This window comes from Syngnathus typhle, linkage group LG11 (genome assembly GCF_033458585.1).
Source record: "Syngnathus typhle isolate RoL2023-S1 ecotype Sweden linkage group LG11, RoL_Styp_1.0, whole genome shotgun sequence".
Classification (NCBI taxonomy): Eukaryota; Metazoa; Chordata; class Actinopteri; order Syngnathiformes; family Syngnathidae; genus Syngnathus; species Syngnathus typhle.
In genome coordinates, this window is record NC_083748.1 from 3,299,662 (window position 1) to 3,312,185 (window position 12,524).

Sequence of the window (12,524 nt, forward strand, 5' to 3'; positions counted from 1 at the left end):
TGTGTTTTTATTGGGTCGGCGGTTAGATCATCGACTGAATGAGATCAGGAATAAATGCTCGTCTCGCTGTTACGTTATGCCTCATCCAGAGTGCACGCGCGTGTCCACAAACACACTTTTCCTCCAGCTCGCCTCGGGTTGCCGCACAAGTACGTCTGCTTCCTTTTGTTGCCAAAATCATCAGCAGATAGGCCTCCCCCCCTCCCTCCCGCCATCTCCTTCCTCAATATGATGCGTTTCCTTTTTTGTGTGTGTTTTGATCCCTCTCTTGCGGCCAAGCTGCGCTTGTGGCGAGGCTCGGGGTTTGAGTGGCGCTCCCGTATTATTTTTGGCAGCGGCCGTGGTTGGTGGCTGTTTGAGGGGCAAGGAGTCGGGGTGCAACCCCCCCTCTCCCTAAAACCAAGGCTGTTTAAGGGATTTGCGTCTGAAGAAATTGCTTTGTTAATGATCACAGATGCAACGGGGTTGTGAGCATAAGCATTTAGAGGAAGACTGGCATGGACATTTCTTGCTTCAACACCTTATATGCACCTTTTCCGTTTGCAGGCCACACACTCAGACTTGCAAAACATTGAACTTGCGCAAAGACGATAACATAGCCTCGTAATTTATTTACAAATGCTCATTTCTACCTATGAAACAGAACCTCAGAGGAAAACTTGACATCCCTGCTTTAAATGGATAACCGATGCATATGGTGTAATTGTAGTAATGTAGTCGTTATGTGATTACACCTGGCGAGTTCATATTTTGCTTTGGCCTCTGATGTCACGACACAATCACAGTGGTTGGTATTGATGACCCGCTTCACTCCACTTTTTGCTTCACTCTCCCATTGAAGGTGGAATACCGCTATCTAATCTGTTCCCGATAAGAATGCCTGGGTCCTTTATAAAGAACCGTAACCCAGGGAAAAAAAAGATTAGGCAGAAAACCTCGGTTTCAGCCAGGGAATATTCCATCGAACGAGACGTAGCGCTTGCTGAGGCAACATACGGTGTCAGACACGGCACTCCTCTTTCCTCCATTCAAAAATGATTTTCTTCAATTCTATTATTGGCCACAGATCAAGAGAAGGTTATTACCCAACTTTATTTATTTATATATGCAGGACAGCTATGCGTGGAAGTGCATGTGAATGTGTGTGTACTATGTGCTGCTGAGTGGCATGTAATTGCGTGTGTGTGTGTGGAAACCACAAAAGATATTTCAATTTCTTGAGAATATTAAATAAACAAAGCGAAGCGCAGGCTGCCAGTGGCTTCAGGGTGGATGGAGTGGCGGCAAGGCCTGGTGGCGGTGGTGGTGGGGGGGGGGGGACGTTGTGGCCGTGGCTCGGGGGGGTGTTGAGGCTGCTCACGGTCCGGGCCCCCGCCGGACACACTGGCGCCTCCTCGCGCTGGAGGACTTCAGAACCACCACACTCGTCTCCACCAAAACCTTGCCAAGTCCGACTCCCCGCTCTCGCTTCCAACCGCGCTGCTCCCATTCCAGAATTTGACTCTCACTGTCGCTTTTATTTTCTTTCCTTCTAATTGCTCCAAACCACCATTCTGTTGTCTCTTTTTCAGTTAGTTTATTTGTTTATTTGTCAGGAACCGTCTATAGAAAACATTGAAACTCCAGATGCTTTGTGCCGGACTATATCTTTTCCATCTGCTGTCTCTGTGACAAGTATGAAAGAAAGATGGATTAAAAAAAAATTTACACACCCCTGTTCAAATGCCAGGTTTTTATGATATAAAAACCGAGACCAAGATAAATAATGAAGAATTTTTTCATAACAACTAAAGTGGAAAAAAATAAAGAGATTTATTCAAATGGGGAAGAGAAAATAAACAACGGAGATACGTAATGTGCTTTCACAAGTGTGCACACACACTCTTAAGGATGTGGCTTTGATCAGAATCAACCAAATCATTTTCAAACATGTCAAATGTCATTACACCCTTGCCAATGATTGTTCCAAATAAAGTTTAGCCGTTATAGTAGTAGTAGGCTAGAATCTAGTAGGCTTAATCTGCTTTTTTTTTTTCAGAAACTTGAAGATTTTGTGCTGACATTAAATGCCATCTGAGGCTTTTTTTCAATTGAATTGTATAGGTAATTCACATTAATCATGTTATGTTTTGATATTATTTACCTTGGCATTTGAACAGACTTTTTATAATGTATGCACTGTACGTGTCAGATTTTTTTTAACTCTATATTAGGAGGGTGCGGGTTCGATTCCACCTCCGGCCCTCCCTGTGTGGAGTTTGCATGTTCTCCCCGGGCCCGCGTGGGTTTTCTCCGGGCACTCCGGTTTCCTCCCACATCCCAAAAACATGCTTGGTAGGCCGATTGAACACTCCAAATTGTCCCTAGGTGTGAGTGCGAGTGCAAATGGTTGTTTGTCTCTGTGTGCCCTGCGATTGGCTGGCAACCGGTTCAGGGTGTCCCCCGCCTACTGCCCGATGACGGCTGGGATAGGCTCCAGCACGCCCGCGACCCCAGTGGGGACTAAGCGGTACAGAAAATGGATGGATGGATGGATGTTCGTATCCATCAACCCCTTAAATCCTTTCTCTTGAAATGTTCCACGGAAGTATTTTGTGGCTTGAGCGTAAAAAAGAAAACAAGAGCTGTTTTAGGCTAAGCGTCACTCACAATCCAGTCAAGATAGTACTTTTTTTTTTTTCTTGCAAAGGAAAGAACATTTTATTGCTGTGCTGTAAGGATATTAAGTCAGGACAGTCCAAAAACCTCCATAAGTGTTTTTCCAACCATTAGAGGGCCTTAAAGGGAGGAGGGGAGAGTCTCTGAAATAAATAAAGATTATGAATGGAGATAATATAAGTCGCACCAGCCATAAAATGCCCAAAAATGTGAAAAAGAACATATATAAGTCGCTCCGGAGTATAAGTCACATTTTGGGGGGCAATTTATTCAACAAAATCCAACACCAAGAACAGACGTGAACGAGCAACAATAGGCTAAATGATACGGTATGCTAACGTGACAAACACAAACGAGGAGCTGAGAACGGGCCTGACGTAACATTCAGTTATTTAAAAAAAAAACTATTACATAAATAACACGTTTATAAAACCATCTGTGTCACTCCAATTCATTAAATCCATCGATCGTCCTTTGTCAACAATGCCGTGTGCAGCGCCGCAGTTCCAATTATTCCACAGGCCCATACTATATTTTAAATAACTATCACATAAACAACAATATTATCAAACCATTTGTGTCACTCCAAATCATTAAATCCATCGATCAAATTTCTCATCCTTTATGTCATCCTGGTGATAGAGGACATGTCCAGAGGATATGGCGCTTTAAAGTGTTAATTACTTTATTTGATTGTTTCTCTCTATTTTTCATGTTTGAATATGTTCAACATAAAGATATCGAAGCATGTGAAGTGATCAACTATACTAAAAATAACATGTGAAGTGGTCAACTATACTTGTAAGTAAGTGATGTGTTAATGATCAAGTAAAAATTTGTGAAAAAAAAAACATATATAAGTCGCTCCTGAGTATAAGTCGCCCCCCCACCCAAACTATGAAAAAAAAAAAACGCGACTTATAGTCCGAAAATTACGGTATATGGTATTATCCCGTTATGGCCAAAATGGAGCTCATAGTACCAATCATAGCTTCCTAAATGAATATTCGTCATCATATTTCTATTACTAGATGGTAAACGTGAAGGACATTCCCATGGATATGTAATTTACGTTTACCATAACTTGAATTTCATGAAATTAAAAGATTTTCCTTCACAAACTTAAATCTTGTGAATTTAACTTATTACCCCAAAACGTTACTATTTTTAATGTAAAAAAAAGATCCCTAAATCAGAGGTACCCAACCACCCGCAGAGGAAAAAAACATTTTTTATGCCTCTTTGGCAAAAATGTTTCTGCTGTCTCTAATTTAACTATGAATGTTCAACATGGATACATGTCTTATGTTGTGTCACATGTTGCAATTTCCTTCGCTAAATTTTTACTCCCTGGAAGTAATTTGTCATCCGGAGGCCATTAAATGGGGAGCACATTATCTTTTAAAGGGGTGCAGCGTCACCCACAAGCCTCCCGCAGCTGCTTATAAACAAAATGACATCGTTTAGTGTCGCATTTGGTGCGCTGGGCAGTGAGGGAGTAGCTCCCTTTTAAACTTTAAAGGCGGCTTTCGTGTAAAAAAAAAAGAGCGGTTACATATGTATGATTAGTGTCAAAAATATGAGCGGCGCTTTCATGATTGATACTGCACACTGCCACATTAAAATACATATTAAATCATTTATACCTCGATATAAAAATATTTATGATACAAGTGTTTTGGTGGTGTTTTCTAACCTTGCAACGCATTACCGACTTATCAGTAGGAATCGCAGAGTGACACAGTAAGATGGTGACGCCGTTTTTTTTGTATATCTCTCATAATTCGGATCGCTCGTAAGTCAAAGCACCGCTGTGCAACAAAAAGAAAGACAATGAAGTCATTGTACATCTATCCCGATTTGTTTCCTCGCTTGTCGATCTCAATGATGTCTGTACCTGATAAAGCAATGACAAACAAAGGAGTCTCTATCACACGGCTTGACCTTTCTACCGCTCTTATCGCTTTCCTCTTTAAGCCTCGTCACATGTTGGGCCCGGGGTCCCCTTTGCCGGGTAGCCTTATCTTGTCGTTACTGACGGCCTCTCTGTCGAGCCTCCGGGCATGCTGGCCAGCATTCCGCCGCAGAGTTGTGCTCACTCACACCTGCAGACACCTGTGCTTTTGTTTTATTGTTAACCTCTAAAACCTCCCTTTTCATAGGCGGTGGGGGAGCAGTGTGCACTCTTGCCTGTGGCTATGAGAGCACATGCACCATTGTGCGATTGATTCTGCTCTTCAGGTGAAACCTACATTATAACATACATCTTGTATTGTACTGTGTCTTGGACAGTACTTAAAGATGCATGATGGACATTGTAAATGTGTTTTATAATATGTGAATATAATGATATACCATTTATTTAGAAAGAACTCAAAATATCAAAATATATGTCATATTTGAAATGTGTTGCTATCACAAAAGAGGTGTTTTTGTTGTCATACATTTAATTGATTTTTATAACCACTGAAATGCACATAATATCAGGAAGGTAGATTCCATGTCATGAACTTCTGTTTTTATACCCGGCAAACTAGTTGAGTGACTCAACAGCGCCTCTGCTGTTTGCATCCAAGTACTGTACTCCCTTTTTGCCCCAATTCTTTCATGATGCAATCATTTTCACACACTCAACAGAATTTCTTGCAATAAATCAGCCAAGTAATCGATAACCAACCGGAATTAAATTTACCATAAGGAGGTAAAAATATAACACAGGTAAAATGTTTAAATTGTGCATACAACATGCGCACAGTTACTCTTCAAGTCATTCAAAGATTTTCAAGGTAATTCCATTTTATTGTTCATGTAAATATTGAGGTGTTAAGGCTCAACTAATCAGTGTTGGGATGAAAATAAATGAAAAGTAATTTCATTTAACAGGTGTTTCTGGGCTCTAATGACATAATATGCTGGTTTCTTAACAAGTCTGTTTTATTTTTAAATGAAATGGAGCGGAAGTGCACTTGTGGCTCAAACATATGGAAAGAGTGTCCACCTTGTGGTTTTGCCTTTGTGTGTCCCAGCGTGATTATTTTCCTCCTTATGGTTTACACTTAATGTTTCCTGGCCGTTTTAAATAAAACGTGTAAAAATAAAGCTCAGGCCGCCACCGCCACTGTGGAGGGGAAGAGCGTGTGTTTTAAAAATGTCAAAAAATACCCGTGGTGCTGACCATCTTGTCAAAACCCCCACTCTCCCTACCTCATTGGCCTGACACACCCAAGTCCAAGCCATCCTCAATCACCCAAGCTTGCCTTTTATTCTGCGGATTCGACCATGCACCCACTTCAGACCACCATAAACACGGCGCTCCCTGATGACAGAGCCGGCCCCGGGACGTTTTATATAAATTGACCTCAACTACAGCTCATTAGAAGCCCCAAATTGGAACCATGCAGTCCTCTAAGTGTAAACGTTACAACTGGTGAGTCGGTGGCTTCTGGGAGGGGGGGGGGGTCACTGTAGAAGGAAGATTATTAGAATGTTTCCTATTGCGATAGAATAAAAAATATATTAGTATTATCAAGGAGTGATTGATTTTATTTGTTTGGCATCTCACCTGCTTGCTGGGTTTATACTACACTGTCCAAATGACACAATTCCAAGTTTATTTTTTTGCTTCCGTGATTGCAAATGTATGGAAGCGCCAATGTGGAGTAATCATTTGTGACTGGCAAATACGTTCAAATGTATTTGCATGTAAAAATTTGCATTTAGCCTGCAAGTATGTTAGAAGGTACTATTACCACGTCAACTCAAATGTATTAGTCAGTCAAAAAATTATCCACATTGGCAGTTCCAGGCTTCTGTACAAATACAAACACATAGAGAAAAAGGTTTTGTGAAAATAGACAAAAAAAACTAGCTTGTGCATAAAAATACGTGATAACGCAGCACAAGAGAACAAGCTCAGTTACCACCAAACTTACTGTTTTTAATTTATTTTGTCTTACTGTAATTATGACTTTTCTACTTCGCTAGCATAGGTTAGTGACACAGCCCTTAGGTCCAAATTTGGTTTATGTCGTTGCCATAGGAATGAAACAAATCATAAACTAAGAACCCCCTTGTAGATTTAATGTCGAATGTCACGCAACACAAGGAGAGTCAAGATTCAAACTCAGAAGCTCTCAAACATGAAGCAAACATGATAACCTCTAGTCACTGTGCTGCCCAAAGAAAACCCAAACTCCCATAAAGCTCAAATTGTAACTTTAACCTTACATATAAACTTTAAATAGGGTAACTCAGAATTGCATACTGGAGACTATTAAGGTTATTTCCTTCAAATCAGTCCAGGCCAACGAAACTGTATGCAACGTAATGTAATGCGATTAATTTATTAATTTGCGTTCCATAAGAATGCACGTAAATAGAGAGTTAAATAAATGTTTAGATTGGCTCAATTTTCCACTCAGAAATGTAGTTTGAATCCACATCTCTATTTTGGACTTGCATTGAGTCTCTCCTGGGCTTATCTCTATTAAAACGCCCAGCTCCACCCACCTCAAGCATTTTTACTATCATGACAGGAAAGTGGACCTGCGGTGACGGTAGCTTGGTGGTATCAAATTATAGTTTTTTTTTTTGCTTTTTGTTTTTCCCGACAGCCTGCAACACATTACCCTGACTTCACTTGTATCTCCACATCACGTCTGTCATCCTGCTTTACAGCAATTGTCTCTTTTGTTGGAGCGCCTGAACAATGCAAGCACTTACCCTCAGTCCTAATCCTCTCCACCTTGTGTTTTTCTTTTTTTCATGACTGACTGATAATTACGCCTCTTAATCTTAAGAGAGGTGCAATTGTTGTTAACTACAGTGCAGGTCCTTGTGTGGTACGAATGGCTCACCTGTGTGCTTTGTTTGTCTTACAAATGACAATGAAAGCTGTTGAAGTGGAAACAAGACAGGAAGTGAAATCATTTGTAAGGATGCAGTCTGCAAATTGTTTTGAAATATCTTTACTTTTTTTTAAATTGTCACAGAGCAGGACTCTTACATGTACACCATACTTGCCCTTCACTATGTACAGTATTTTCTTATTTCACATCAGCCAAAAAGCAAACACTGAAACAGTGCTCACTGTGCATTTCTTTTTTTTTTTTTTTTTTTAACAGAAGCACATGGCTTCATTAGGAAGGTTACAGTTTCAATGGAAAAACAACATGAAAAATATAATAAACACATTGAAAACCATCTATATATTGTTGAAAATATATAGTATGTAGCCCTTAATTCATCATTTGTGTGGAAGACTTCACACTCAAAAGAATACATACAGAGAAATAGTCATTGTCAAGATCTTTAAATAAATCTTAAACTTCCTTGTTATAGCTAATAAATAGTCTTAAATTAAGGCATTAAATTTTATATTTGTCTGGCTTCCATTCATCTTGCAAGCCTCGCTGCCGTGACATTTCCCTGCAAGCTGCAATACAACCGGCAATGTTTATAATTTAAGACATAAATTAGATTATTCATGAAAATAGGAATTTAAAATACACACACCAGGAAGCACGATAAAAGACTTTTGACATGACAACACTTTTTTTTTTTTTGGGCAACGAGAAGCGTCAAGTCCCGCTGCGTGTTGATTGTTTCAAGAGCGACGACTGAAGTATCAAAGTACAGCTGTGAATCAGATATGTGCGGAAGGCTCCGTCAAAAGCCCGCCCGCCATCTTAACCAAAACGTCTCGCTCTCAAACGACTCGTCTTGTGGCTTCGGAGCTACTTTTCCCTCTGCCTGTGCAGATTCAATTTCCCCAGTGGTTGCGCTCATTTGAAAGGCAAAAAAAAAAAAAATGCATGCTGGGTTTAGAAACGTGGACGTACGTGCGAGCCTTCGTTGTTTTCCTTTTTGGTTGCTGAAAATATTTGCTTGCAAGACTTGCTCGTATTTACATGGCGATGCTTGCTTACGGTCCAGGCAAGAGGAAATGAAATGATTGTCAAGGCCGAAATGCTATCAAAAGCACTGACGTACATTTCCAACTTATATTCCTCACTGCTGCTTACATGTATGTGGATGTTTGCTTTTTTTTTATCCAATCAGAATTTGCCATCGTTACCATGTCAGTCCAATCTACCCAAGGCATCAGAATCAGTAGTGCTGGCCCATGTAACTTAACTCACTATGTTGGCAATGAGTGTGTTTCTTTAACGAAATCAGACTGGCCCGCAATGAGCCTCAGCATTTTTCCATTCTCTGACTTGTCACAGCTAACTTTGACAAGCAGAACATGTCTGTGGCAATCTGAGCACATTGTTGTATTTAATGATAAGCGTCTCCGGTGAATATGATGTATTTTATTTAAATAATTGTTTTTGACATGTTATTAATGTTGATTCAGAACTGCTCCAAATGACAAACACAAGGCCAATAGGGCAAAGTGGTGACCCGTTATCTTGCATTTCTCAATAGTATTGATCAGTTCTATAACTGCTACATAATAGTGGTGGGATAAGTCGGGTAAATTCCCACGGAAAACCCAAGTACCAGATGCACGGCCCGCCACTGCGCAGTCATTTATTGCATTGATCTCTTGGGCATGTTTGGGACAAAAGGAAAGAAACAAAAAGATCTGGGTTAAGTTGAGGCTTCAGATCTCCAAAAGTCCACCGCTGTTCTCCACTCCGGCGGGCACCCCCGTCTTTTCGTCTCCATTGGCGATTGGCTCGCCGTTGCTGGCGTTGATCTCTGCTGTCTCCTCGACCCGGTGGTCCAAGTCCCCCTCGGCGCCCGCGATTTTCCCCTGCAACGCCGAGTCGGCGTGGGTCTTCTGGTGCTTGGAGAGGTGATCGCTACGTGTGAAGCGCTTGTTACACAGCAAGCAGGTGAATTTCTTCTCCCGCGTATGGGTGCGCACGTGGCGCTCCAGTTCGTCCGAACGGGTGAAGCGCTTGCCGCAGAACAGCCAGTTGCACACAAAGGGCCTTTCGCCGGTGTGCCAACGCAGGTGGGCCTTGAGGTGGGACGCCTTGCCGTACACTTTCCCGCAGCCAGGGATGTGGCAGCTGTGCACCGGCTTCTTCCTTAGGGATGCGGCCGAGGCTCCCAGTCGCTCCAGCTCCTGGCAGTTGGGGCAGTCGCACGAGGACCTTGTGGGTGTCGAGCTTCCCCCGTAGCCCCCTGATCCCCTCGCTGGCTTTAAGCCCATGGGACTCTCCATTAGCCCAGCACTTTGCACCGGCTTGGGCTTGTACATGTCCTGGGGCAGCATGTGCTGGGACGGCTGGAGGAGATGCGAGGACGAACCCAGTCCCACAGAAGGGTAGGGAGCTGGGTTCAAGGTGGTAAAATCGGTGCTGTAATTAGGCAGCTGGGGGCTCAGGGAAGCCTGCGGAGCCACAGGCTGCAGAGAGGCCTGGAGACCTCCGTCTGACTGAGGCTGGGTCGCAGACAGCCAGTTGGAGTTGGGATGGACGTCCCACCAAGAGGACGTGGCGTTGGCCGGAGCGGCCGTAATACCGGGATGGATACCGGCTTTGTACCACGAGCCGTAAGGGTGCGTCATGTCCAACGAGGTGTAGACGCTGGTGAGGCAGTCTGCCGTGGCGTGGGTTTTGGACACTAACAGGGACGGGTCCTGGGAGACGGACGTTTGGAAGGAGTGAGAGAAAGGGTTGTACTCTGTGGCGTAGCCTCCGGTCGTAGGAGGGGGGCTTCCGGTCGGGGTGAGCAGTCCGCCGCCACCGGCTGTAGTGAAGGAACCGCTGTAAGAGTCCGCCAGGCCGCTGCCATCGGCGGTGCGCCCGTTCTTGGCCGTCTGAAGGTCGGAGGTCATGTTGTAGGGCTTCTTTAGTGGACTAGTGCCGCCGTTCTTACCGGGTGTTGCAGAGTCCCTCACTGGGCTGGTGCTGCCAAACTTGTTGCAGGTAGCAGTTAACATAGCCAGAGGACTGGAGCCATAGCGCCCGTCTTCCTGGGGAGGAAGAACAACATGAGACTGTGTGTCTGACTCGTGGGGCTTCTGTCAGTGTCAACACTAATACAAAACTCATGTCCCGACGCCACTGCTGGCTCTTCCTGTGCTTGCAAAGTGCTCAAGGCTATGGCAGGCAGCACGTGTTTATGCTTGTGGAGGTCAAGCACTGCACCTTTAGACTTTTTTGGTTGCTGTTTTTTATTGTCTCAAAACCTCCCGCTAAATGTAACAATGTGTAGTTTTGCATTCATCATACTGGAATATTTGGGCTAATCACTTAAATCGAGGATATTTTGTTTTTAGTAGTACTTTTTCTCATTGTTTTCAATTCTGTCTTGTATCATGCAGTTTCTCCTCATTGCAATAAATATCATTCTGCTGTAGTTGAGAGAAATAACAAGAACGTGCAACCACTTAAAATATCAACTTTGAAAGGGGACAAAAAAAGTTTTCCATACTTACAATGAGATTCCCTACCTCCAGAATCGATGCGGCCATCCCTGAGAAACAAAATCCTAGAGGAAGCTGGAGGTGCAGCGGGAGAGGCGCAGCTCAGAGTCCCGGGACAGTTTGGAAGAAGTTGAGCAGCAACGCGTGGATGTGTTTTGAGTCTCCGGGAGCCCGGCCCCCCTAATTACAGGCTTGGGGCTCGCCTGGAAGAGGCAGAGCTCGGGTTGGGGGAATGAAGGAAAATAGATGCCGATTGGTAGATGAGAGCGCACAATCCCGCCTTCCCAAACACAGACGCATGAATGGGTTGTTCATCAATTGCCTTGTAGACATTCATTTTGATTGATAGTCTATCTAGTATTAGCTAGCACAGTTTTTCCATTAAGATGAATGACTGAGTCTCATGTTTGGAGACGGGAGTAGAATATAAATTAAAGGTGGAAAAATCACAAAAGATCCTCATGGCTCATACACCATAGTTGATCTTAAAAAAAAAAAAAAAAAGACTCCACAGTTTTATTTTGTGGTTTATAATCTAGATTTTATTATTCTGGTTTCAAGCATAAATTTCCAATGCAATGGAAGTTTTGACATGACAGCTCACATCGAGTGAGCAGCACAAACAGGAGAGGAAAAACAAGATCAAGTCGTTGAAATAAGGAGGAGATTATCACATCACATAAAGCCCATTTATAAAAAGAAAGTTGGGGGGGTGACTGATGAAAAGAGGGAACAAATGACGAATGAACGGTTGTAAAACTGCATGTGCAACTCATGGAAATTTCTTTCTGGCATTGTTCATCAAGAATAGATTGCTCATGTCCCCAGGCAGACTGTGTGCTACTTTAATGCGTTTTGACGATTGGCGTCGCACCACAAAAATTTGGTTGATTTTAATGTATCAACTAGCAATTTTGAACAATAATAGGATAAAATGACTTGTCCATTCAAAACGCCATGGACAAGGACATAAAAAGGTAAAGTTAGTTTTGAGTGAGTTGAATGAGTCCTGGTCAGTATGAGGTCATTTCGCTGTCATGGTTTCCACAAATGGGACATTTTGACTGAAAATCATACTCATGTGTCATATTATTGCAAAGATACACAGCTCTTTCTTATATATTTAACTAAGAATTGAATTTGAAATCAGAATTGTGTGTGGGGACACACACAATTGTTCAAGTATACATACAACTAATCATTTTACCTTTAGAGGTTTGGTGGGGGAAATATTTTTTTGTGGGGCTTTTGGTTCAGATTTTCGTGCGTGTTTCTATCTTGCGTTAAAGCTCATGTTGTTCATTCAAAGTCTTTGAAACAAGGACATGCATACAAGTGAATTGTTGTTTTCCCAGCTGAGAAGCTGTTTGTTTGTCTTATTTCATTTGTTGGTCAAAAAAAAAAAAACTCTCCCAAAAAGAAAAAAACCTCTCCACTTTGAGTCAGAAAGACATATTCTCATCTCCTTCTTGTGGGCGTCTCA

General features: G+C 42.5%; 1 protein-coding gene across 2 annotated transcripts; it reads right to left on the reverse strand.

Moving 5' to 3' along the window:
* Window positions 1–7,609: 7,609 nt before the first annotated feature.
* Window positions 7,610–11,176, reverse strand: sp7 (Sp7 transcription factor). 2 transcript variants are annotated; one of them, XM_061290679.1, is made up of 2 exons: window positions 11,054–11,176; window positions 7,610–10,588 (listed from the first exon to the last, which is right to left on the reverse strand). In XM_061290679.1, exons 1-2 carry the CDS (start codon window positions 11,087–11,089, stop codon window positions 9,266–9,268), a joined length of 1,359 nt encoding a protein of 452 aa, XP_061146663.1. In that variant the 5' UTR covers window positions 11,090–11,176; the 3' UTR covers window positions 7,610–9,265. The 2 variants fall into 2 exon arrangements, with proteins under 2 accessions (XP_061146663.1, XP_061146664.1); XM_061290680.1 differs by having other exon boundaries at window positions 7,610–10,584; window positions 11,054–11,152.
* Between the last annotated feature and the right edge of the window lie 1,348 nt (window positions 11,177–12,524).

What these genes read in the sequence shown, in the direction of transcription:
- sp7 (XM_061290679.1), bottom strand. Translation starts at nt 11,089, where the DNA reads ATGGCCGCATCGATTCTGGAGGTAGGGAATCTCATT. An exon ending in TGGAGGTAGGGAATCTCATT is followed by an intron (nt 10,589 to 11,053) that starts GTAAGTATGGAA and finishes CTTCCTCCCCAG; the next exon opens with GAAGACGGGCGCTATGGCTC.